Here is a 26,952-nt window from a genome sequence, read left to right as displayed (position 1 = left end):
GGGTCTGTCTCCTCCTTGTCTGACTGGGTCTTTCTCCTCCTTGTCTGACTGGGTCTTTCTCCTCCGTCTTCTTGTCTGACTGGGTCTGTCTCCTCCTTGTCTGACTGGGTCTTTCTCCTCCTTGTCTGTCTGGGTCTGTCTCCTCCTTGTCTGACTGGGTCTTTCTCCTTCTTGTCTGACTGGGTCTGTCTCCTCCTTGTCTGACTGGGTCTTTCTCCTCCTTGTCTGACTGGGTCTTTCTCCTCCGTCTTCTTGTCTGACTGGGTCTTTCTCCTCCTTGTCTGGCTGGGTCTTTCTCCTTCTTGTCTGACTGGGTCTTTCTCCTTCTTGTCTGACTGGGTCTTTCTCCTCCTTGTCTGACTGGGTCTTTCTCCTCCTTGTCTGACTGGGTCTGTCTCCTCCATCTTCTTGTCTGACTGGGTCTGTCTCCTCCATCTTCTTGTCTGACTGGGTCTTTCTCCTCCGTCTTCTTGTCTGACTGGGTCTTTCTCCTCCTTGTCTGACTGGGTCTTTCTCCTCCTTGTCTGACTGGGTCTTTCTCCTCCATCTTCTTGTCTGACTGGGTCTGTCTCCTCCATCTTCTTGTCTGACTGGGTCTTTCTCCTCCTTGTCTGACTGGGTCTGTCTCCTTCTTGTCTGACTGGGTCTGTCTCCTTCTTGTCTGACTGGGTCTGTCTCCTCCTTGTCTGACTGGGTCTTTCTCCTCCTTGTCTGACTGGGTCTGTCTCCTTCTTGTCTGACTGGGTCTGTCTCCTTCTTGTCTGACTGGGTCTGTCTCCTCCCCTCTTCTTGTCTGACTGGGTCTTTCTCCTCCTTGTCTGACTGGGTCTTTCTCCTCCTTGTCTGACTGGGTCTCCTCCTTCTCCTCTGACTGGGCCTGTCTCCTTCTCCTCTGACTGGGTCTGTCTCCTTCTCGTCTGACTGGGTCTGTCTCCTTCTTGTCTGACTGGGTCTGTCTCCTTCTTGTCTGACTGGGTCTGTCTCCTTCTTGTCTGACTGGGTCTTTCTCCTCCTTGTCTGACTGGGTCTGTCTCCTTCTTGTCTGACTGGGTCTGTCTCCTCCTTGTCTGACTGGGTCTGTCTCCTCCACTCTTCTTGTCTGACTGGGTCTTTCTCCTTCTTGTCTGACTGGGTCTTTCTCCTCCTTGTCTGACTGGGTCTGTCTCCTCCCCTCTTCTTGTCTGACTGGGTCTTTCTCCTCCTTGTCTGACTGGGTCTTTCTCCTCCTTGTCTGACTGGGTCTCCTCCTTCTCCTCTGACTGGGCCTGTCTCCTTCTCCTCTGACTGGGTCTGTCTCCTTCTCGTCTGACTGGGTCTGTCTCCTTCTTGTCTGACTGGGTCTGTCTCCTTCTTGTCTGACTGGGTCTGTCTCCTTCTTGTCTGACTGGGTCTTTCTCCTCCTTGTCTGACTGGGTCTGTCTCCTTCTTGTCTGACTGGGTCTGTCTCCTCCTTGTCTGACTGGGTCTGTCTCCTCCCCTCTTCTTGTCTGACTGGGTCTTTCTCCTCCTTGTCTGACTGGGTCTTTCTCCTCCTTGTCTGACTGGGTCTCCTCCTTCTCCTCTGACTGGGCCTGTCTCCTTCTCCTCTGACTGGGTCTGTCTCCTTCTCGTCTGACTGGGTCTGTCTCCTTCTTGTCTGACTGGGTCTGTCTCCTTCTTGTCTGACTGGGTCTGTCTCCTTCTTGTCTGACTGGGTCTTTCTCCTCCTTGTCTGACTGGGTCTGTCTCCTCCTTGTCTGACTGGGTCTGTCTCCTCCTTGTCTGACTGGGTCTTTCTCCTCCTTGTCTGACTGGGTCTGTCTCCTTCTTGTCTGACTGGGTCTGTCTCCTCCTTGTCTGACTGGGTCTATCTCCTCCTTGTCTGACTGGGTCTTTCTCCTCCGTCTTCTTGTCTGACTGGGTCTTTCTCCTCCTTGTCTGACTGGGTCTTTCTCCTTCTTGTCTGACTGGGTCTGTCTTCTTCTTGTCTGACTGGGTTTGTCTTCTTCTTGTCTGACTGGGTTTGTCTCCTCCTTGTCTGACTGGGTCTTTCTCCTTCTTGTCTGACTGGGTCTGTCTCCTTCTTGTCTGACTGGGTCTTTCTCCTTCTTGTCTGACTGGGTCTGTCTCCTTCTTGTCTGACTGGGTCTGTCTCCTCCTTGTCTGACTGGGTCTGTCTCCTCCTTGTCTGACTGGGTCTGTCTCCTCCTTGTCTGACTGGGTCTATCTCCTCCTTCTCTGACTGGGTCTTTCTCCTCCTTCTTCTTGTCTGACTGGGTCTGTCTCCTTCTTGTCTGACTGGGTCTGTCTCCTCCTTGTCTGACTGGGTCTTTCTCCTTCTTGTCTGACTGGGTCTTTCTCCTCCTTGTCTGACTGGGTCTTTCTCCTCCGTCTCCTTGTCTGACTGGGTCTTTCTCCTCCTTCTTCTTGTCTGACTGGGTCTTTCTCCTTCTTGTCTGACTGGGTCTGTCTCCTCCTTGTCTGACTGGGTCTGTCTCCTTCTTGTCTGACTGGGTCTGTCTCCTCCTTGTCTGACTGGGTCTTTCTCCTTCTTGTCTGACTGGGTCTGTCTCCTCCTTGTCTGACTGGGTCTTTCTCCTCCTTGTCTGACTGGGTCTTTCTTCTCCTTGTCTGACTGGGTCTTTCTCCTCCGTCTTCTTGTCTGACTGGGTCTGACTCCTCCTTGTCTGACTGGGTCTGTCTCCTCCTTGTCTGACTGGGTCTTTCTCCTCCTTGTCTGACTGGGTCTTTCTCCTTCTTGTCTGACTGGGTCTGTCTCCTTCTTGTCTGACTGGGTCTGTCTCCTCCTTGTCTGACTGGGTCTTTCTCCTCCTTGTCTGAGTGGGTCTGTCTCCTCCTTGTCTGACTGGGTCTTTCTCCTCCTTGTCTGACTGGGTCTTTCTCCTCCTTGTCTGACTGGGTCTTTCTCCTCCTTGTCTGACTGGGTCTTTCTCCTCCGTCTTCTTGTCTGACTGGGTCTTTCTCCTCCTTGTCTGACTGGGTCTTTCTCCTCCTTGTCTGACTGGGTCTTTCTCCTCCTTGTCTGACTGGGTCTGTCTCCTCCGTCTTCTTGTCTGACTGGGTCTGTCTCCTCCGTCTCCTTGTCTCACTGGGTCTGTCTCCTCCACCTTCTTGTCTGACTGGGTCTGTCTCCTCGTCTGACTGGGTCTTTCTCCTCTGTCTTCTTGTCTGACTGGGTCTTTCTCCTCTGTCTTCTTGTCTGACTGGGTCTTTCTCCTCTGGCTTCTTGTCTGACTGGGTCTTTCTCCTCTGTCTTCTTGTCTGACTGGGTCTTTCTCCTCTGTCTTCTTGTCTGACTGGGTCTTTCTCCTCCTTGTCTGACTGGGTCTGTCTCCTCCCCTCTTCTTGTCTGACTGGGTCTTTCTCCTCCTTGTCTGACTGGGTCTTTCTCCTCCTTGTCTGACTGGGTCTTTCTCCTCCTTGTCTGACTGGGTCTCCTCCTTCTCCTCTGACTGGGCCTGTCTCCTTCTCGTCTGACTGGGTCTGTCTCCTTCTCGTCTGACTGGGTCTGTCTCCTTCTTGTCTGACTGGGTCTGTCTCCTTCTTGTCTGACTGGGTCTGTCTCCTTCTTGTCTGACTGGGTCTTTCTCCTCCTTGTCTGACTGGGTCTGTCTCCTCCTTGTCTGACTGGGTCTGTCTCCTCCTTGTCTGACTGGGTCTTTCTCCTCCTTGTCTGACTGGGTCTGTCTCCTTCTTGTCTGACTGGGTCTGTCTCCTCCTTGTCTGACTGGGTCTATCTCCTCCTTGTCTGACTGGGTCTTTCTCCTCCGTCTTCTTGTCTGACTGGGTCTTTCTCCTCCTTGTCTGACTGGGTCTTTCTCCTTCTTGTCTGACTGGGTCTGTCTTCTTCTTGTCTGACTGGGTTTGTCTCCTCCTTGTCTGACTGGGTCTTTCTCCTTCTTGTCTGACTGGGTCTGTCTTCTTCTTGTCTGACTGGGTCTTTCTCCTTCTTGTCTGACTGGGTCTTTCTCCTTCTTGTCTGACTGGGTCTGTCTCCTTCTTGTCTGACTGGGTCTGTCTTCTTCTTGTCTGACTGGGTTTGTCTCCTCCTTGTCTGACTGGGTCTTTCTCCTTCTTGTCTGACTGGGTCTGTCTTCTTCTTGTCTGACTGGGTCTTTCTCCTTCTTGTCTGACTGGGTCTTTCTCCTCCTTGTCTGACTGGGTCTGTCTCCTCCCCTCTTCTTGTCTGACTGGGTCTTTCTCCTCCTTGTCTGACTGGGTCTTTCTCCTCCTTGTCTGACTGGGTCTTTCTCCTCCTTGTCTGACTGGGTCTCCTCCTTCTCCTCTGACTGGGCCTGTCTCCTTCTCGTCTGACTGGGTCTGTCTCCTTCTCGTCTGACTGGGTCTGTCTCCTTCTTGTCTGACTGGGTCTGTCTCCTTCTTGTCTGACTGGGTCTGTCTCCTTCTTGTCTGACTGGGTCTTTCTCCTCCTTGTCTGACTGGGTCTGTCTCCTCCTTGTCTGACTGGGTCTGTCTCCTCCTTGTCTGACTGGGTCTTTCTCCTCCTTGTCTGACTGGGTCTGTCTCCTTCTTGTCTGACTGGGTCTGTCTCCTCCTTGTCTGACTGGGTCTATCTCCTCCTTGTCTGACTGGGTCTTTCTCCTCCGTCTTCTTGTCTGACTGGGTCTTTCTCCTCCTTGTCTGACTGGGTCTTTCTCCTTCTTGTCTGACTGGGTCTGTCTTCTTCTTGTCTGACTGGGTTTGTCTCCTCCTTGTCTGACTGGGTCTTTCTCCTTCTTGTCTGACTGGGTCTGTCTTCTTCTTGTCTGACTGGGTCTTTCTCCTTCTTGTCTGACTGGGTCTTTCTCCTTCTTGTCTGACTGGGTCTGTCTCCTTCTTGTCTGACTGGGTCTGTCTTCTTCTTGTCTGACTGGGTCTTTCTCCTCCTTGTCTGACTGGGTCTTTCTCCTTCTTGTCTGACTGGGTCTGTCTCCTCCTTGTCTGACTGGGTCTTTCTCCTTCTTGTCTGACTGGGTCTGTCTCCTTCTTGTCTGACTGGGTCTGTCTCCTCCTTGTCTGACTGGGTCTGTCTCCTCCTTGTCTGACTGGGTCTGTCTCCTCCTTGTCTGACTGGGTCTGTCTCCTCCTTGTCTGACTGGGTCTATCTCCTCCTTCTCTGACTGGGTCTTTCTCCTCCTTCTTCTTGTCTGACTGGGTCTGTCTCCTTCTTGTCTGACTGGGTCTGTCTCCTCCTTGTCTGACTGGGTCTGTCTCCTCCTTGTCTGACTGGGTCTTTCTCCTTCTTGTCTGACTGGGTCTTTCTCCTCCTTGTCTGACTGGGTCTTTCTCCTCCGTCTCCTTGTCTGACTGGGTCTTTCTCCTCCTTCTTCTTGTCTGACTGGGTCTTTCTCCTTCTTGTCTGACTGGGTCTGTCTCCTCCTTGTCTGACTGGGTCTGTCTCCTTCTTGTCTGACTGGGTCTGTCTCCTTCTTGTCTGACTGGGTCTGTCTCCTCCTTGTCTGACTGGGTCTTTCTCCTCCTTGTCTGACTGGGTCTTTCTTCTCCTTGTCTGACTGGGTCTTTCTCCTCCGTCTTCTTGTCTGACTGGGTCTGACTCCTCCTTGTCTGACTGGGTCTGTCTCCTCCTTGTCTGACTGGGTCTTTCTCCTCCTTGTCTGACTGGGTCTTTCTCCTTCTTGTCTGACTGGGTCTGTCTCCTTCTTGTCTGACTGGGTCTGTCTCCTCCTTGTCTGACTGGGTCTTTCTCCTCCTTGTCTGAGTGGGTCTGTCTCCTCCTTGTCTGACTGGGTCTTTCTCCTCCTTGTCTGACTGGGTCTTTCTCCTCCTTGTCTGACTGGGTCTTTCTCCTCCTTGTCTGACTGGGGCTTTCTCCTCCGTCTTCTTGTCTGACTGGGTCTTTCTCCTCCTTGTCTGACTGGGTCTTTCTCCTCCTTGTCTGACTGGGTCTTTCTCCTCCTTGTCTGACTGGGTCTGTCTCCTCCGTCTTCTTGTCTGACTGGGTCTGTCTCCTCCGTCTCCTTGTCTCACTGGGTCTGTCTCCTCCACCTTCTTGTCTGACTGGGTCTGTCTCCTCGTCTGACTGGGTCTTTCTCCTCTGTCTTCTTGTCTGACTGGGTCTTTCTCCTCTGTCTTCTTGTCTGACTGGGTCTTTCTCCTCTGTCTTCTTGTCTGACTGGGTCTTTCTCCTCTGTCTTCTTGTCTGACTGGGTCTTTCTCCTCCACCTTCTTGTCTGACTGGGTCTTTCTCCTCTTTGTCTGTCTGGGTCTGTCTCCTCCTTGTCTGACTGGGTCTTTCTCCTCCTTGTCTGACTGGGTCTTTCTCCTCCGTCTTCTTGTCTGACTGGGTCTGTCTCCTCCTTGTCTGACTGGGTCTTTCTCCTCCTTGTCTGTCTGGGTCTGTCTCCTCCTTGTCTGACTGGGTCTTTCTCCTTCTTGTCTGACTGGGTCTGTCTCCTCCTTGTCTGACTGGGTCTTTCTCCTCCTTGTCTGACTGGGTCTTTCTCCTCCGTCTTCTTGTCTGACTGGGTCTTTCTCCTCCTTGTCTGGCTGGGTCTTTCTCCTTCTTGTCTGACTGGGTCTGTCTCCTTCTTGTCTGACTGGGTCTTTCTCCTCCTTGTCTGACTGGGTCTTTTCTCCTCCTTGTCTGACTGGGTCTATCTCCTCCTTGTCTGACTGGGTCTGTCTCCTCCATCTTCTTGTCTGACTGGGTCTGTCTCCTCCATCTTCTTGTCTGACTGGGTCTTTCTCCTCCGTCTTCTTGTCTGACTGGGTCTTTCTCCTCCTTGTCTGACTGGGTCTTTCTCCTCCTTGTCTGACTGGGTCTTTCTCCTCCATCTTCTTGTCTGACTGGGTCTGTCTCCTCCATCTTCTTGTCTGACTGGGTCTTTCTCCTCCTTGTCTGACTGGGTCTGTCTCCTCCTTGTCTGACTGGGTCTTTCTCCTCCTTGTCTGACTGGGTCTGTCTCCTTCTTGTCTGACTGGGTCTGTCTCCTCCTTGTCTGACTGGGTCTGTCTCCTCCCCTCTTCTTGTCTGACTGGGTCTTTCTCCTCCTTGTCTGACTGGGTCTTTCTCCTCCTTGTCTGACTGGGTCTCCTCCTTCTCCTCTGACTGGGCCTGTCTCCTTCTCGTCTGACTGGGTCTGTCTCCTTCTCGTCTGACTGGGTCTGTCTCCTTCTTGTCTGACTGGGTCTGTCTCCTTCTTGTCTGACTGGGTCTGTCTCCTTCTTGTCTGACTGGGTCTTTCTCCTCCTTGTCTGACTGGGTCTGTCTCCTTCTTGTCTGACTGGGTCTGTCTCCTCCTTGTCTGACTGGGTCTGTCTCCTCCCCTCTTCTTGTCTGACTGGGTCTTTCTCCTCCTTGTCTGACTGGGTCTTTCTCCTTCTCCTCTGACTGGGCCTGTCTCCTTCTCCTCTGACTGGGCCTGTCTCCTTCTCCTCTGACTGGGTCTGTCTCCTTCTCGTCTGACTGGGTCTGTCTCCTTCTTGTCTGACTGGGTCTGTCTCCTTCTTGTCTGACTGGGTCTGTCTCCTTCTTGTCTGACTGGGTCTGTCTCCTCCCCTCTTCTTGTCTGACTGGGTCTTTCTCCTCCTTGTCTGACTGGGTCTGTCTCCTTCTTGTCTGACTGGGTCTGTCTCCTCCTTGTCTGACTGGGTCTGTCTCCTCCCCTCTTCTTGTCTGACTGGGTCTTTCTCCTCCTTGTCTGACTGGGTCTCCTCCTTCTCCTCTGACTGGGCCTGTCTCCTTCTCCTCTGACTGGGTCTGTCTCCTTCTCGTCTGACTGGGTCTGTCTCCTTCTCGTCTGACTGGGTCTGTCTCCTTCTTGTCTGACTGGGTCTGTCTCCTTCTTGTCTGACTGGGTCTGTCTCCTTCTTGTCTGACTGGGTCTTTCTCCTCCTTGTCTGACTGGGTCTGTCTCCTTCTTGTCTGACTGGGTCTTTCTCCTCCTTGTCTGACTGGGTCTGTCTCCTCCCCTCTTCTTGTCTGACTGGGTCTTTCTCCTCCTTGTCTGACTGGGTCTTTCTCCTCCTTGTCTGACTGGGTCTGTCTCCTCCCCTCTTCTTGTCTGACTGGGTCTTTCTCCTCCTTGTCTGACTGGGTCTTTCTCCTCCTTGTCTGACTGGGTCTCCTCCTTCTCCTCTGACTGGGCCTGTCTCCTTCTCCTCTGACTGGGTCTCTCTCCTCCTTGTCTGACTGGGTCTCTCTCCTCCTTGTCTGACTGGGCCTGTCTCCTTCTCCTCTGACTGGGTCTCTCTCCTCCTTGTCTGACTGGGTCTCCTCCTTCTCCTCTGACTGGGCCTGTCTCCTCCTTGTCTGACTGGGCCTGTCTCCTTCTCCTCTGACTGGGTCTTTCTCCTCCTTGTCTGACTGGGTCTTTCTCCTCCTTGTCTGACTGGGTCTGTCTCCTTCTCCTCTGACTGGGTCTCTCTCCCCATACAGCCATCCCAGCCCTGCAGCCTATAGTCCATGACCTGTTTGTTCTGAGGGGCTCCAACAAGGCTGACGCTGGGAAGGAGCTGGACACCCAGAAAGAGGTGGTGGTCTCCATGCTGCTGAGACTCATACAGTACCACCAGGTAAACACACTCTGGAACCATGATACCGTGGTACTTTTGGAACCTTGAAACATTTGTACTTTGGAATCTTTGTACTTTGGAACCTTTGTGCTTTGGAACCTTTGTGCTTTGGAACCTTTGTGCTTTGGAACCCTTGTGCTTTGGAACCTTTGTGCTTTGGAACCTTTGTGCTTTGGAACCTTTGTGCTTTGGAACCTTTGTGCTTTGGAACGTTTGTGCTTTGGAACCTTTGTACTTTGGAATCTTTGTGCTTTGGAACCTTTGTGCTTTGGAACCTTTGTGCTTTGGAACCTTTGCGCTTTGGAACCTTTGTGCTTTGGAACCTTTGTGCTTTGGAACCTTTGTACTTTGGAGTCTTTGTACTTTGGAATCTTTGTACTTTGGAACCATTAAAATATTTGAACCATGCAACCATTACAACCATGTAACATTTTCACCGTTGTGACCTTTGACCTCTGTGTGTCTGTGTCTAGGTGCTGGAGATGTTCATCCTGGTCCTCCAGCAGTGTCACAAGGAGAACGAGGACAAGTGGAAGAGACTGTCCAGACAGATCGCTGACATCATACTGCCCATGATAGGAAAACAACAGGTACGACCACAGTGAGAGAGACGGAGAGCTTGTAAACTTATTTCAAATTATTCCTGTACTGCCTGTTCCTAACACAGGACCTGAGGTGGTGTCATAGCAACACAGGACCTGAGGTAGCAACACAGGACCTGAGGTAGCAACACAGGACCTGAGGTAGTGTTATAGCAACACAGGACCTGAGGTAGCAACACAGGACCTGAGGTGGTGTCATAGCAACACAGGACCTGAGGTAGCAACACAGGACCTGAGGTAGCAACACAGGACCTGAGGTAGTGTTATAGCAACACAGGACCTGAGGTAGCAACACAGGACCTGAGGTGGTGTCATAGCAACACAGGACCTGAGGTAGCAACACAGGACCTGAGGTAGCAACACAGGACCTGAGGTAGCAACACAGGACCTGAGGTAGCAACACAGGACCTGAGGTTAGCGACACGGGACCTGAGGTTAGCGACACGGGACCTGAGGGTAGCGACACGGGACCTGAGGTAGCGTCACTGGACCTGAGGTTAGCGACACGGGACCTGAGGTTAGCGACACGGGACCTGAGGTAGCGACACTGGACCTGAGGTTAGCGACACTGGACCTGAGGTAGCGACACGGGACCTGAGGTAGCGACACGGGACCTGAGGTAGCGACACGGGACCTGAGGTAGCGTCACGGGACCTGAGGTAGCGACACTGGACCCGAGGTTAGCGACACTGGACCCGAGGTTAGCGACACGGGACCCGAGGTTAGCGACACGGGACCCGAGGTTAGCGACACGGGACCTGAGGTTAGCGACACGGGACCTGAGGTAGCGTCACGGGACCTGAGGTAGCGTCACTGGACCTGAGGTAGCGACACTGGACCTGAGGTAGCGACACTGGACCTGAGGTTAGCGACACTGGACCCGAGGTTAGCGACACGGGACCCGAGGTAGCGTCACTGGACCCGAGGTTAGCGACACGGGACCCGAGGTTAGCGACACGGGACCCGAGGTTAGCGACACGGGACCCGAGGTTAGCGACACGGGACCCGAGGTTAGCGACACGGGACCCGAGGTTAGCGACACGGGACCCGAGGTTAGCGACACGGGACCCGAGGTTAGCGACACGGGACCCGAGGTTAGCGACACGGGACCCGAGTTAGCGACACGGGACCCGAGGTTAGCGACACGGGACCCGAGGTTAGCGCGACACGGGACCCGAGGTTAGCGACACGGGACCCGAGGTTAGCGACACGGGACCCGAGGTTAGCGACACGGGACCCGAGGTTAGCGACACGGGACCCGAGGTTAGCGACACGGGACCCGAGGTTAGCGACACGGGACCCGAGGTTAGCGACACGGGACCCGGGTTAGCGACACGGGACCCGAGGTTAGCGACACGGGACCCGAGGTTAGCAAGACGGACCCGAGGTTAGCAAGACGGGACCCGAGGTTGCAAGACGGGACCCGAGGTTAGCAAGACGGGACCCGAGGTTAGCAAGACGGGACCCGAGGTTAGCAAGACGGGACCCGAGGTAGTGTCATGGTAACACGGGACCCGAGGTAGTGTCATGGTAACACGGGACCCGAGGTAGTGTCATGGTAAAACGGGACCCGAGGTTAGCGACACGGGACCCGAGGTTAGCGACACGGGACCCGAGGTTAGCGACACGGGACCCGAGGTTAGCGACACGGGACCCGAGGTTAGCGACACGGGACCCGAGGTAGTGTCATGGTAACACGGGACCTGAGGTTAGCGACACTGGACCTGAGGTTAGCGACACTGGACCTGAGGTAGTGTCATGGTAACACAGGACCTGAGGTAGCAACACAGGACCTGAGGTAGCGTCACTGGACCCGAGGTAGCGACATGGTAACACAGGACCTGAGGTAGCGTCACAGGACCTGAGGTAGCGACACGGGACCCGAGGTTAGCGACACGGGACCCGAGGTTAGCGACACGGGACCCGAGGTTAGCGACACGGGACCCGAGGTTAGCAAGACGGGACCCGAGGTTAGCAAGACGGGACCCGGGGTTAGCAAGACGGGACCCGAGGTTAGCAAGACGGGACCCGAGGTAGTGTCATGGTAACACGGGACCTGAGGTAGTGTCATGGTAACACGGGACCTGAGGTAGTGTCTACTGACTGAGTGTTCTGTCCTAGATGCACCTGGACTCCCCTGAGGCTCTGGGAGTGTTGAACACTCTGTTTGAGACGGTCGCTCCCTCCTCTCTCCGCCCGGTTGATATGCTGCTGAAGGGAATGTTCACCACACCTGCTACCATGGTGAGACACACGGAATTTGAGCTTTTTGGATAATTCCATTGTTGCCAGGTCTTTACTGAGGCTAACTCTCTCTCTGTCTCTCTCTCTCTCTCTCTCCACCCCCTCCCCCCCTCTCTCTCTCTCTCTCCTCCCTCCCTCCAACCACTCTCCTCCCCCCTCCTCCCTCCCTCCTCCCTCCCCCTCCTCCTCTCTCCTCCCTCCCTCCCTCTCTCCTCCTCTCTCCTCCCTCCCTCCCTCTCTCTCCCCCCTCTCCTCCTCCTCTCTCTCCCCCTCTCTCCTCCTCTCTTTCCTCCCTCCCTCCCCCTCTCTCCCCCCCTCCCTCCCCCTCTCCCTCCCCCTCTCTCCCTCCCCCCTCTCCCTCCCCCTCTCTCTCCCTCCCTCCCTCCCTCCCTCCCCTCCCTCCCTCCCTCCCTCCCTCCCTCCCTCCCTCCCTCCCTCCCTCCCTCCCTCCCTCCCTCCCTCCCTCCCTCCCTCCCTCCCTCCCCCTCTCTCCTCCCTCTCTCCTCCCTCTCTCTCCTCCCTCTCTCCTCCCTCTCTCCTCCCTCTCTCCTCCCTCTCTCCTCCCTCTCTCTCTCTCTCTCCTCTCCTCCCTCCCCAGGCTAATGTTAACACAGTTCAGCTGTGGGTGTCAGGTGTCTTGGCTGTCCTCAGAGTCCTCATCTCTCAGTCCACTGAAGACATAATCCTCTCACGTGTCCACGAGCTCTCCCTCTCTCCTCCCTCCCTCTCTCCTCCCTCCCTCTCTCCTCTCCTCCTCTCCTGTCCCACCATCCGACATCTCCGCGACGACGGCAGCCTCTCGTCGCCACCGCCTCTGGCGCCCCCGGCGACTGTCGCCCCCGACAACCAGGAGGCCAACGGAGAGCGGGTGCTGCCGGAGGAGACGTTTGCCAGGTGAGTGCAGGATCGGGTCTTCACGGTTGCTCTGTGGCTATTATGGTTGCCCCCAGGTATACACTTTTAGGGGTCAAAGTTGACTCTTGATCATTTAGGAATATGAGAGAGTGCGATATTTAAAAAATTGGCAACCTCACTTTAAAAATAAGTAGCCACCCTTTTTTGCCTTGATGACAGCTTTGCACAGCTTTTGGCATTCTCTCAACCAGCTTCACCTGGAATGCTTTTCCAACAGTCTTGAAGGAGTTCCCACATATGCTGAGCACTTGTTGGCTGCTTTTCCTTCACTCAAACCATCTCATTTATGTTGAGGTCAGGTGATTGTTGAGGCCAGGTCATCTGATGCAGCACTCCATCACTCTCCTTCTTGGTCAAATAGCCCTTACACAGCCTGGAGGTGTGTTTTGGGTCATTGTCCTGTTTGAAAAACAAATGATAGTCCCACTAAGTGCAAACCAGATGGGATGGCGTATCACTGCAGAATGCTGTGGTAGCCATGCTGGTTAAGTGGGCCTTGAACTCTAAATAAACCACAGACAGTGTTACAAAGCACCCCCACACCATCACACCTCCTCCTCCATGCTTCACGGTGAGAACCACACATGTGAAGATCATCCATTCACCTAGTCTACGTCTCAGAGACACAGCGGTTGGAAACAAAAATCTCACATTTGTACTCATCAGACCAAAGGACTGATTTCCACCAGTCTAATGTCGATGTCTCGTGTTTTCTTGGCCCAAGCCAGTCTCTTCTTCTTCTTCTTCTTTTATTTTTTTTAACCTTTATTTAACCAGGCAAGTCAGTTAAGAACAAATTCTTATTTACAATGACGGCCTAGGAACAGTGGGTTAACTGCCTTGTTCAGGGGCAAAACGACAGATTTGTACCTTGTCAGCTCGGGGGTTTGAACTTGCAACCTTCCGGTTACTAGTCCAATGCTCTAACCACTAGACTACCCTGCCGCCTCTACACTCTAACCACTAGGCTACCCTGCCACCTCTACACTCTAACCATTAGTCTACCCTGGTAGTGGGTTCTTTGCAGCAGTTCGACCATGAAGGCCTTATGAGATGACTCATCTCCTCTCTCCAGGTTCCTACTCCAGCTAGTAGGAGTGATGTTAGATGACTCTCCCTCAGGTTCCTACTCCCTAGTAGGAGTGATCCAGGTTCCTACTCCAGGCTAGTAGTAGTGATGTTAGATGACTCCTCTCTCTCCTCTCTCCAGGTTCCTACTCCAGCTAGTAGTAGTGATGTTAGATGACTCCTCTCCTCTCCTCTCTCCAGGTTCCTACTCCAGCTAGTAGGAGTGATGTTAGATGACTCCTCTCCTCTCCTCTCTCCAGGTTTCTACTCCAGCTAGTAGTAGTGATGTTAGATGACTCCTCTCCTCTCTCCAGGTTCCTACTCCAGCTAGTAGGAGTGATGTTAGATGACTCCTCTCCTCTCTCCAGGTTCCTACTCAGCTAGTAGGAGTGATGTTAGATGACTCCTCTCCTCTCTCCAGGTTCCTACTCCAGCTAGTAGGAGTGATGTTAGATGACTCCTCTCCTCTCTCCAGGTTCCTACTCCAGCTAGTAGGAGTGATGTTAGATGACTCCTCTCCTCTCCTCTCTCCAGGTTCCTACTCCAGCTAGTAGGAGTGATGTTAGATGACTCCTCTCCTCTCCTCTCTCCAGGTTCCTACTCCAGCTAGTAGGAGTGATGTTAGATGACTCCTCTCCTCTCCTCTCCAGGTTCCTACTCCAGCTAGTAGGAGTGATGTTAGATGACTCCTCTCCTCTCTCTCCAGGTTCCTACTCCAGCTAGTAGGAGTGATGTTAGATGACTCCTCTCCTCTCTCCAGGTTCCTACTCCAGCTAGTAGGAGTGATGTTAGATGACTCCTCTCCTCTCTCCAGGTTCCTACTCCAGCTAGTAGGAGTGATGTTAGATGACTCCTCTCCTCTCTCCAGGTTCCTACTCCAGCTAGTAGGAGTGATGTTAGATGACTCCTCTCCTACTCCAGCTCTCCCCTCTCTCCAGGTTCCTACTCCAGCTAGTAGGAGTGATGTTAGATGACTCCTCTCTCTCTCTCCAGGTTCCTACTCCAGCTAGTAGGAGTGATGTTAGATGACTCCTCTCCTCTCCTCTCTCTCCAGGTTCCTACTCCAGCTAGTAGGAGTGATGTTAGATGACTCTCTCCTCTCCTCTCTCCTCTCTAGTAGGAGTGATGTTAGATCCAGGTTCCAGGTTACTCCAGCTAGTAGGAGTGATGTTAGATGACTCTCCTCTCTCCAGGTTCCTACTCCAGCTAGTAGGAGTGATGTTAGATGACTCCTCTCCTCTCCTCTCTCCAGGTTCCTACTCCAGCTAGTAGGAGTGATGTTAGATGACTCCTCTCCTCTCTCCAGGTTCCTACTCCAGCTAGTAGGAGTGATGTTAGATGACTCCTCTCCTCTCCTCTCTCCAGGTTCCTACTCCAGCTAGTAGGAGTGATGTTAGATGACTCCTCTCCTCTCCTCTCTCCAGGTTCCTACTCCAGCTAGTAGGAGTGATGTTAGATGACTCTCTCCTCTCCTCTCTCCAGGTTCCTACTCCAGCTAGTAGGAGTGATGTTAGATGACTCTCTCTCCTCCTCTCTCCAGGTTTCTACTCCAGCTAGTAGGAGTGATGTTAGATGACTCCTCTCCTCTCCTCTCTCCAGGTTCCTACTCCAGCTAGTAGGAGTGATGTTAGATGACTCTCCTCTCCTCTCTCCAGGTTCCTACTCCAGCTAGTAGGAGTGATGTTAGATGACTCCTCTCCTCTCCTCTCTCCAGGTTTCTACTCCAGCTAGTAGGAGTGATGTTAGATGACTCCTCTCCCTCTCTCAGGTTTCTACTCCAGCTAGTAGAAGTGATGTTAGATGACTCCTCTCCTCTCTCCAGGTTTCTACTCCAGCTAGTAGGAGTGATGTTAGATGACTCCTCTCCTCTCCTCTCTCCAGGTTCCTACTCCAGCTAGTAGGAGTGATGTTAGATGACTCCTCTCCTCTCCTCTCCAGGTTTCTACTCCAGCTAGTAGGAGTGATGTTAGATGACTCCTCTCCTCTCCTCTCTCCAGGTTCCTACTCCAGCTAGTAGGAGTGATGTTAGATGACTCCTCTCCTCTCTCCAGGTTCCTACTCCAGCTAGTAGGAGTGATGTTAGATGACTCCTCTCCTCTCCTCTCTCCAGGTTTCTACTCCAGCTAGTAGGAGTGATGTTAGATGACTCAGCTCTCCTCCTCCTCTCTCCAGGTTTCTACTCCAGCTAGTAGGAGTGATGTTAGATGACTCCTCTCCTCCTCTCTCCAGGTTCCTACTCCAGCTAGTAGGAGTGATGTTAGATGACTCCTCTCCTCTCCTCTCTCCAGGTTCCTACTCCAGCTAGTAGGAGTGATGTTAGATGACTCCTCTCCTCTCCTCTCTCCAGGTTCCTACTCCAGCTAGTAGGAGTGATGTTAGATGACTCCTCTCCTCTCCTCTCTCCAGGTTCCTACTCCAGCTAGTAGGAGTGATGTTAGATGACTCCTCTCCTCTCCTCTCTCCAGGTTCCTACTCCAGCTAGTAGGAGTGATGTTAGATGACTCCTCTCCTCTCTCCAGGTTCCTACTCCAGCTAGTAGGAGTGATGTTAGATGACTCCTCTCCTCTCCTCTCTCCAGGTTCCTACTCCAGCTAGTAGGAGTGATGTTAGATGACTCCTCTCCTCTCCTCTCTCCAGGTTCCTACTCCAGCTAGTAGGAGTGATGTTAGATGACTCCTCTCCTCTCCTCTCTCCAGGTTCCTACTCCAGCTAGTAGGAGTGATGTTAGATGACTCCTCTCCTCTCCTCTCTCCAGGTTCCTACTCCAGCTAGTAGGAGTGATGTTAGATGACTCCTCTCCTCTCCTCTCTCCAGGTTCCTACTCCAGCTAGTAGGAGTGATGTTAGATGACTCCTCTCCTCTCTCCAGGTTCCTACTCCAGCTAGTAGGAGTGATGTTAGATGACTCCTCTCCTCTCCTCTCTCCAGGTTCCTACTCCAGCTAGTAGGAGTGATGTTAGATGACTCCTCTCCTCTCCTCTCTCCAGGTTTCTACTCCAGCTAGTAGGAGTGATGTTAGATGACTCCTCTCCTCTCCTCTCTCCAGGTTTCTACTCCAGCTAGTAGGAGTGATGTTAGATGACTCCTCTCTCCTCTCTCCAGGTTCCTACTCCAGCTAGTAGGAGTGATGTTAGATGACTCCTCTCCTCTCCTCTCTCCAGGTTTCTACTCCAGCTAGTAGGAGTGATGTTAGATGACTCCTCTCCTCTCCTCTCTCCAGGTTTCTACTCCAGCTAGTAGGAGTGATGTTAGATGACTCCTCCTCTCCTCTCTCCAGGTTTCTACTCCAGCTAGTAGGAGTGATGTTAGATGACTCTCTCCTCTCTCCAGGTTTCTACTCCAGCTAGTAGGAGTGATGTTAGATGACTCCTCTCCTCTCCCTCTCTCCAGGTTCCTACTCCAGCTAGTAGGAGTGATGTTAGATGACTCCTCTCCTCTCCTCTCTCCAGGTTTCTACTCCAGCTAGTAGGAGTGATGTTAGATGACTCCTCTCCTCTCTCCAGGTTTCTACTCCAGCTAGTAGGAGTGATGTTAGATCCTCTCCTCTCCTCTCTCCAGGTTCCTACTCCAGCTAGTAGGAGTGATGTTAGATGACTCCTCTCCTCTCTCCAGGTTCCTACTCCAGCTAGTAGGAGTGATGTTAGATGACTCCTCTCCTCTCTCTCCAGGTTCCTACTCCAGCTAGTAGGAGTGATGTTAGATGACTCCTCTCCTCTCCTCTCTCCAGGTTCCTACTCCAGCTAGTAGGAGTGATGTTAGATGACTCCTCTCCTCTCTCCAGGTTCCTACTCCAGCTAGTAGGAGTGATGTTAGATGACTCCTCTCCTCTCCTCTCTCCAGGTTCCTACTCCAGCTAGTAGGAGTGATGTTAGATGACTCCTCTCCTCTCCTCTCTCCAGGTTTCTACTCCAGCTAGTAGGAGTGATGTTAGATGACTCCTCTCCCTCTCTCTCCAGGTTCCTACTCCAGCTAGTAGGAGTGATGTTAGATGACTCCTCTCCTCTCCTCTCTCCAGGTTCCTACTCCAGCTAGTAGGAGTGATGTTAGATGACTCCTCTCCTCTCTCCAGGTTCCTACTCCAGCTAGTAGGAGTGATGTTAGATGACTCCTCTCCTCTCTCTCTCTCCAGGTTCCTACTCCAGCTAGTAGGAGTGATGTTAGATGACTCCTCTCCTCTCCTCTCTCCAGGTTCCTACTCCAGCTAGTAGGAGTGATGTTAGATGACTCCTCTCCTCTCTCCAGGTTCCTACTCCAGCTAGTAGGAGTGATGTTAGATGACTCCTCTCCTCTCTCCAGGTTCCTACTCCAGCTAGTAGGAGTGATGTTAGATGACTCCTCTCCTCTCTCCAGGTTCCTACTCCAGCTAGTAGGAGTGATGTTAGATGACTCCTCTCCTCTCCTCTCTCCAGGTTCCTACTCCAGCTAGTAGGAGTGATGTTAGATGACTCCTCTCCTCTCCTCTCTCCAGGTTCCTACTCAGCTAGTAGGAGTGATGTTAGATGACTCCTCTCCTCTCCTCTCTCCAGGTTCCTACTCCAGCTAGTAGGAGTGATGTTAGATGACTCCTCTCCTCTCCTCTCTCCAGGTTCCTACTCCAGCTAGTAGGAGTGATGTTAGATGACTCCTCTCCTCTCCTCTCTCCAGGTTCCTACTCCAGCTAGTAGGAGTGATGTTAGATGACTCTCCTCTCCTCTCTCCAGGTTCCTACTCCAGCTAGTAGGAGTGATGTTAGATGACTCCTCTCCTCTCCTCTCTCCAGGTTCCTACTCAGCTAGTAGGAGTGATGTTAGATGACTCCTCTCCTCTCTCCAGGTTTCTACTCCAGCTAGTAGGAGTGATGTTAGATGACTCCTCTCCTCTCCTCTCCAGGTTCCTACTCCAGCTAGTAGGAGTGATGTTAGATGACTCCTCTCCTCTCCTCTCTCCAGGTTCCTACTCCAGCTAGTAGGAGTGATGTTAGATGACTCCTCTCCTCTCTCCAGGTTCCTACTCCAGCTAGTAGGAGTGATGTTAGATGACTCCTCTCCTCTCCTCTCTCCAGGTTCCTACTCCAGCTAGTAGGAGTGATGTTAGATGACTCCTCTCCTCTCTCCAGGTTCCTACTCCAGCTAGTAGAAGTGATGTTAGATGACTCCTCTCCCTCCTCTCCAGGTTCCTACTCCAGCTAGTAGGAGTGATGTTAGATGACTCCTCTCCTCTCCTCTCTCCAGGTTTCTACTCCAGCTAGTAGGAGTGATGTTAGATGACTCCTCTCCTCTCTCCAGGTTCCTACTCCAGCTAGTAGGAGTGATGTTAGATGACTCCTCTCCTCTCTCCAGGTTCCTACTCCAGCTAGTAGGAGTGATGTTAGATGACTCCTCTCCTCTCTCCAGGTTCCTACTCCAGCTAGTAGGAGTGATGTTAGATGACTCCTCTCCTCTCCTCTCTCCAGGTTCCTACTCCAGCTAGTAGGAGTGATGTTAGATGACTCCCCTCCTCTCTCCAGGTTTCTACTCCAGCTAGTAGGAGTGATGTTAGATGACTCCTCTCCTCTCCTCTCTCCAGGTTCCTACTCCAGCTAGTAGGAGTGATGTTAGATGACTCCTCTCCTCTCCTCTCTCCAGGTTCCTACTCCAGCTAGTAGGAGTGATGTTAGATGACTCCTCTCCTCTCCTCTCTCCAGGTTTCTACTCCAGCTAGTAGGAGTGATGCTAGATGACTCCTCTCTCCTCTCTCCATGGTTCCTACTCCAGCTAGTAGGAGTAGGAGTGATGTTAGATGACTCCTCTCCTCTCCTCTCCAGGTTCCTACTCCAGCTAGTAGGAGTGATGTTAGATGACTCCTCTCCTCTCCTCTCTCCAGGTTCCTACTCCAGCTAGTAGGAGTGATGTTAGATGACTCCTCTCCTCTCTCCAGGTTCCTACTCCAGCTAGTAGGAGTGATGTTAGATGACTCCTCTCCTCTCCAGGTTCTCTCAGCAGGTTTCTCCTCTCCAGCTAGTAGGAGTGATGTTAGATGACTCCTCTCCTCTCCTCTCTCCAGGTTTCTACTCCAGCTAGTAGGAGTGATGTTAGATGACTCCTCTCCTCTCTCCAGGTTCCTACTCCAGCTAGTAGGAGTGATGTTAGATGACTCCTCTCCTCTCTCCAGGTTCCTACTCCAGCTAGTAGGAGTGATGTTAGATGACTCCTCTCCTCTCCTCTCTCCAGGTTCCTACTCCAGCTAGTAGGAGTGATGTTAGATGACTCCTCTCCTCTCCTCTCTCCAGGTTCCTACTCCAGCTAGTAGGAGTGATGTTAGATGACTCCTCTCCTCTTCTCTCTCCAGGTTCCTACTCCAGCTAGTAGGAGTGATGTTAGATGAGTCCTCTCCTCTCCTCTCTCCAGGTTCCTACTCCAGCTCGTAGGAGTGATGTTAGATGACTCCTCTCCTCTCTCCAGGTTCCTACTCCAGCTAGTAGGAGTGATGTTAGATGACTCCTCTCCTCTCTCCAGGTTCCTACTCCAGCTAGTAGGAGTGATGTTAGATGACTCCTCTCCTCTCCTCTCTCAGGTTCCTACTCCAGCTAGTAGGAGTGATGTTAGATGACTCCTCTCCTCTCCTCTCTCCAGGTTTCTACTCCAGCTAGTAGGAGTGATGTTAGATGACTCCTCTCCTCTCCTCTCTCCAGGTTCCTACTCCAGCTAGTAGGAGTGATGTAAGATGACTCCTCTCCTCTCTCCAGGTTCCTACTCAGCTAGTAGGAGTGATGTTAGATGACTCCTCTCCTCTCACTCTCCAGGTTCCTACTCCAGCTAGTAGGAGTGATGTTAGATGACTCCTCTCTCTCTCTCTCCAGGTTCCTACTCCAGCTAGTAGGAGTGATGTTAGATGACTCCTCTCCTCTCCTCTCCAGGTTTCTACTCCAGCTAGTAGGAGTGATGTTAGATGACTCCTCTCCTCTCTCCAGGTTCCTACTCCAGCTAGTAGGAGTGATGTTAGATGACTCCTCTCCTCTCCTCTCTCCAGGTTTCTACTCCAGCTAGTAGGAGTGATGTTAGATGACTCCTCTCCTCTCCTCTCTCCAGGTTCCTACTCCAGCTAGTAGGAGTGATGTTAGATGACTCCTCTCCTCTCCTCTCTCCAGGTTCCTACTCCAGCTAGTAGGAGTGATGTTAGATGACTCCTCTCCTCTCCTCTCTCCAGGTTCCTACTCCAGCTAGTAGGAGTGATGTTAGATGACTCCTCTCCTCTCCTCTCTCCAGGTTCCTACTCCAGCTAGTAGGAGTGATGTTAGATGACTCCTCTCCTCTCCTCTCTCCAGGTTTCTACTCCAGCTAGTAGGAGTGATGTTAGATGACTCCTCTCCTCTCCAGGTTCCTACTCCAGCTAGTAGGAGTGATGTTAGATGACTCCTCTCCTCTCCTCTCTCCAGGTTTCTACTCCAGCTAGTAGGAGTGATGTTAGATGACTCCTCTCCTCTCTCCAGGTTCCTACTCCAGCTAGTAGGAGTGATGTTAGATGACTCCTCTCCTCTCCTCTCTCCAGGTTCCTACTCCAGCTAGTAGGAGTGATGTTAGATGACTCCTCTCCTCTCCTCTCTCCAGGTTTCTACTCCAGCTAGTAGGAGTGATGTTAGATGACTCCTCTCCTCTCCTCTCTCCAGGTTCCTACTCCAGCTAGTAGGAGTGATGTTAGATGACTCCTCTCCTCTCCTCTCTCCAGGTTTCTACTCCAGCTAGTAGGAGTGATGTTAGATGACTCCTCTCCTCTCCTCTCTCCAGGTTCCTACTCCAGCTAGTAGGAGTGATGTTAGATGACTCCTCTTCTCTCTCCAGGTTCCTACTCCAGCTAGTAGGAGTGATGTTAGATGACTCCTCTCCTCTCCTCTCTCCAGGTTCCTACTCCAGCTAGTAGGAGTGATGTTAGATGACTCCTCTCCTCTCCTCTCTCCAGGTTTCTACTCCAGCTAGTAGGAGTGATGTTAGATGACTCCTCTCCTCTCCTCTCTCCAGGTTCCTACTCCAGCTCGTAGGAGTGATGTTAGATGACATCTCGACCAGACAGGTGAAGGTTGACATGACCGAACAGCAACACACGTTCTACTGTCAACAGCTGGGGACTCTGCTTATGTGTCTCATACACATCTTCAAGAGTGGTGAGTGGACACACTATACACACTATACACACTATACACACTACACACACTATACACACTATACACAGTATATATACACTATACACACTATATACACTATATATACAATATACACACTATACACACTATACACACTATGCACACTATGCACACTATGCACACTATGCACACTATACACACTATACACACTATACACACTATGCACACTATACACACTATACACACTATACACACTATGCACACTATGCACACTATACACACTATACACACTATACACACTACACACACTATACACACTACACACACTATACACACTACACACACTATACACACTATACACTCTATACACTCTATATACACTATACACACTATACACACTATACACACTATACACACACTATACACACTATACACACTACACACGCTATACACACTATACACACTACACACACTATACACACTACACACACTATACACACTATACACTCTATACACTCTATATACACTATACACACTATACACACTACACACGCTATACACACTATACACACTATACACACTATACACACTATACACACACTATACACACTATACACACTATACACACTATACACACTATACACACTACATACACTATACACACTATATACACTACACACACTATACACACTATACACACTACATACACTATACACACTATATACACTACACACACTATACACACTACACACACTACACACACTATACACACTATATACACTGTACACACTATACACACTATACACACTATATACACTATATACACTATACACACTATACACACTACACACTATATACACTATACACACTATACACACACTGTACACACTGTACACACACTGTACACACTATACACACTATATACACTATACACACACTGTACACACTATACACACTATACACACTATATATACACTATACACACTATATATACACTATACACACTATACACACTATACACACACATATATATATACACACTATACACACTATACACACACACATTATACACACTATACACACTATACACACTATACACACACTATACACACTATACACACTATACACACTATACACACATATACATATATATATACACACACACATCTTCAAGAGTGGTGAGTGGACACATTTATATATACACACTATACACACACATATATACACACTATACACACACACACCTATTTACACACTATACACACACACACATATATACCCACTATACACACTATACACACTATACACACTATACACACTATACACACTATACACACACACATATATACACACTATACACACACACACACATATATACCCACTATATACACTACACACTATACACACACACAGAGTGGTGAGTGGACACACTATACACACTATACACACTACACACACTACACACACTATACACACATTTATATATTCACACTATACACACACATTTATATATACACACTATACACACACATTTATATATACACACTATACACACTATACACACACACATATATACACACTATACCCACACTCATCTATACACACTATTCACACATTTATATATACACACTATACACACTATACACACACACACACATATATATACACACTATACACACATTTATATATACACACTATACACACACATATATACACACTATACACACACACATATATACACACTATACACACATTTATATATACACACTATACACACACATATATACACACACACACATATATACACACTATTCACACATTTATATATACACACTATACACACTATACACACACATATATACACACTATACACACATTTATATATACACACTATACACACACACATATATACACACTATACACACATTTATATATAATCACTATACACACTATACACACACACTTATATATACACACTATACACACTATACACCCACACATATATACACACTATACACACACACATATATACACACTATACACACACACACACATATATACACACTATACACACACATTTATATATACACACTATACACACACATATATACACACTATACACACACATATATACACACTATACACACATTTATATATACACACTATACACACACATATATACACACTATACACACACACACATATATACACACTATACACACACACACATATATACACACTATACACACACACACATATATACACACTATTCACACATTTATATATACACACTATACACACACACATATATACACACTATACACACATTTATATATACACACTATACACACTATACACACACATATATACACACTATACACACATTTATATATACACACTATACACACTATACACACACACTTATGTATACACACTATACACACACACATATATACACACTATACACACACATATATATATATACACACTATACACACACATTTATATATACACACTATACACACTATACACCCACACATATATACACACTATACACACACACATATATACACACTATACACACACACACATATATACACACTATACACACACATTTATATATACACACTATACACACACATATATACACACTATACACACACACATATATACACACTATTCACACATTTATATATACACACTATACACACTATACACACACACATATATACACACTATACACACATTTATATATACACACTATACACACTATACACACACACATATATACACACTATACACACATTTATATATACACACTATACACACTACACACACACATATATACAAAATCAAATCAAATCAAATCAAATCAAATTTATTTATATAGCCCTTCGTACATCAGCTGATATCTCAAAGTGCTGTACAGAAACCCAGCCTAAAACCCCAAACAGCAAGCAATGCAGGTGTAGAAACACGGTGGCTAGGAAAAACTCCCTAGAAAAGCCAAAACCTAGGAAGAAACCTAGAGAGGAACCAGGCTATGTGGGGTGGCCAGTCCTCTTCTGGCTGTGCCGGGTAGAGATTATAACAGAACATGGCCAAGATGTTCAAATGTTCATAAATGACCAGCATGGTCGAATAATAATAAGGCAGAACAGTTGAAACTGGAGCAGCAGCACGGCCAGGTGGACTGGGGACAGCAAGGAGTCATCATGTCAAGTAGTCCTGGGGCATGGTCCTAGGGCCGCGGTTCAGTTGAAACTGGAGCAGCAGCACGGCCAGGTGGACTGGGGACAGCAAGGAGTCATCATGTCAGGTAGTCCTGGGGCATGGTCCTAGGGCTCAGGTCCTCCGAGAGAGAGAAGGAGAGAATTAGAGAACGCACACTTAGATTCACACAGGACACCGAATTGGACAGGAGAAGTACTCCAGATATAACAAACTGACCCCAGCCCCCCGACACATAAACTACTGCAGCATAAATACTGAAGGCTGAGACAGGAGGGGTCAGGAGACACTGTGGCCCCACCCGAGGACACCCCGGACAGGGCCAAACAGGAAGGATATAACCCCACCCACTATGCCAAAGCACAGCCCCCACACCACTGGAGGGATATCTTCAACCACCAACTTACCATCCTGAGACAAAGCTGAGTATAGCCCGCAAAGATCTCCGCCACGGCACAACCCAAGGGGGGGGGGGGCGCCAACCCAGACAGGATGACCACATCAGTGAATCAACCCACTCAGGTGACGCACCCCCTCAGGGACGGCATGAGAGAGCCCCAGCAAGCCAGTGACTCAGCCCCTGTAATAGGGTTAGAGGCAGAGAATCCCAGTGGAAAGAGGGGAACCGGCCAGGCAGAGACAGCAAGGGTGGTTCGTTGCTCCAGAGCCTTTCCGTTCACCTTCCCACTCCTGGGCCAGACTACACTCAATCATATGACCCACTGAAGAGATGAGTCTTCAGTAAAGACTTAAAGGTTGAGACCGAGTTTGCGTCTCTGACATGGGTAGGCAGACCGTTCCATAAAAATGGAGCTCTATAGGAGAAAGCCCTGCCTCCAGCTGTTTGCTTAGAAATTCTAGGGACAATTAGGAGGCCTGCGTCTTGTGACCGTAGCGTACGTGTAGGTATGTACGGCAGGACCAAATCAGAGAGATAGGTAGGAGCAAGCCCATGCAATGCTTTGTAGGTTAGCAGTAAAACCTTGAAATCAGCCCTTGCTTTGACAGGAAGCCAGTGTAGGGAGGCTAGCACTGGAGTAATATGATCAAATTTTTTGGTTCTAGTCAGGATTCTAGCAGCCGTATTTAGCACTAACTGAAGTTTATTTAGTGCTTTATCCGGGTAGCCGGAAAGTAGAGCATTGCAGTAGTCTAACCTAGAAGTGACAAAAGCATGGATTAATTTTTCTGCATCATTTTTGGACAGAAAGTTTCTGATTTTTGCAATGTTACGTAGATGGAAAAAAGCTGTCCTTGAAATGGTCTTGATATGTTCTTCAAAAGAGAGATCAGGGTCCAGAGTAACGCCGAGGTCCTTCACAGTTTTATTTGAGATGACTGTACAACCATTAAGATTAATTGTCAGATTCAACAGAAGATCTCTTTGTTTCTTGGGACCTAGAACAAGCATCTCTGTTTTACACTATACACACTATACACCCACACATATATACACACTATACACACACACATATATACACACTATACACAAACACACACATATATACACACTATACACACATTTATATATACACACTATACACACATTTATATATACACACTATACACCCACACATATATACACACTATACACACACACATATATACACACTATACACACACACATATATATACACACACACATATATACACACTATACACACATTTATATATACACACTATACACACATTTATATATACACACTATACACACACATATATACACACTATACACACTACACACACACATATATACACACTATACACACACATATATACACACTATACACACACATATATATATATACACACTATACACACACATTTATATATACACACTATACACACACATTTATATATACACACTATATACACACACTCACATTTAGACATTTACTCTCTCTCCCATCCCCCCCCTCTCTCTCTCCCATCCCCCCCTCTCTCTCTCCCATCCCCCCTCTCTCTCTCCCATCCCCCCTCTCTCTCTCCCATCCCCCCTCTCTCTCTCCCACCCCCCTCTCTCTCGCCCACCCCCCCTCTCTCTCTCGCCCATGCCCCTCTCTCTCTTTCCCATCCCCTCTCTCTCTCTCGCCCATGCCCCCCTCTCTCTTTTCCCATCCTCTCTCTCTCTCCCATCCCCCCCTCTCTCTCTCCCATCCCCCCCCCTCTCTCTCCCATCCCTCCCCCCCTCTCTCTCTCTCTCTCTCTCTCCCATCCCTCCCCCCTCTCTCTCATCCCTCTCTCTCTCTCCCATCCCTCCCCC

The 26,952-nt window shown here is 49.8% G+C and overlaps 1 protein-coding gene across 1 annotated transcript in view; it reads left to right on the top strand.

The window, feature by feature from the left end:
* LOC135507189 (huntingtin-like) overlaps positions 1 to 26,952 on the top strand; it is a 202,380-nt gene that overhangs the window by 76,088 nt on the left and 99,340 nt on the right. The window contains 5 exon segments of the mRNA XM_064926776.1: positions 8,399 to 8,535; positions 9,009 to 9,125; positions 11,259 to 11,381; positions 11,980 to 12,275; positions 21,337 to 21,479. Of these exon segments, the coding sequence (XP_064782848.1) occupies positions 8,399 to 8,535; positions 9,009 to 9,125; positions 11,259 to 11,381; positions 11,980 to 12,275; positions 21,337 to 21,479 (816 nt within the window).

This window comes from Oncorhynchus masou, chromosome 20 (assembly GCF_036934945.1).
Source record: "Oncorhynchus masou masou isolate Uvic2021 chromosome 20, UVic_Omas_1.1, whole genome shotgun sequence".
NCBI lineage: Eukaryota > Metazoa > Chordata > Actinopteri > Salmoniformes > Salmonidae > Oncorhynchus > Oncorhynchus masou.
The sequence above is the reverse complement of the archived record's forward strand: the minus strand, read 5'-3'. Positions and strand labels throughout refer to the sequence as shown.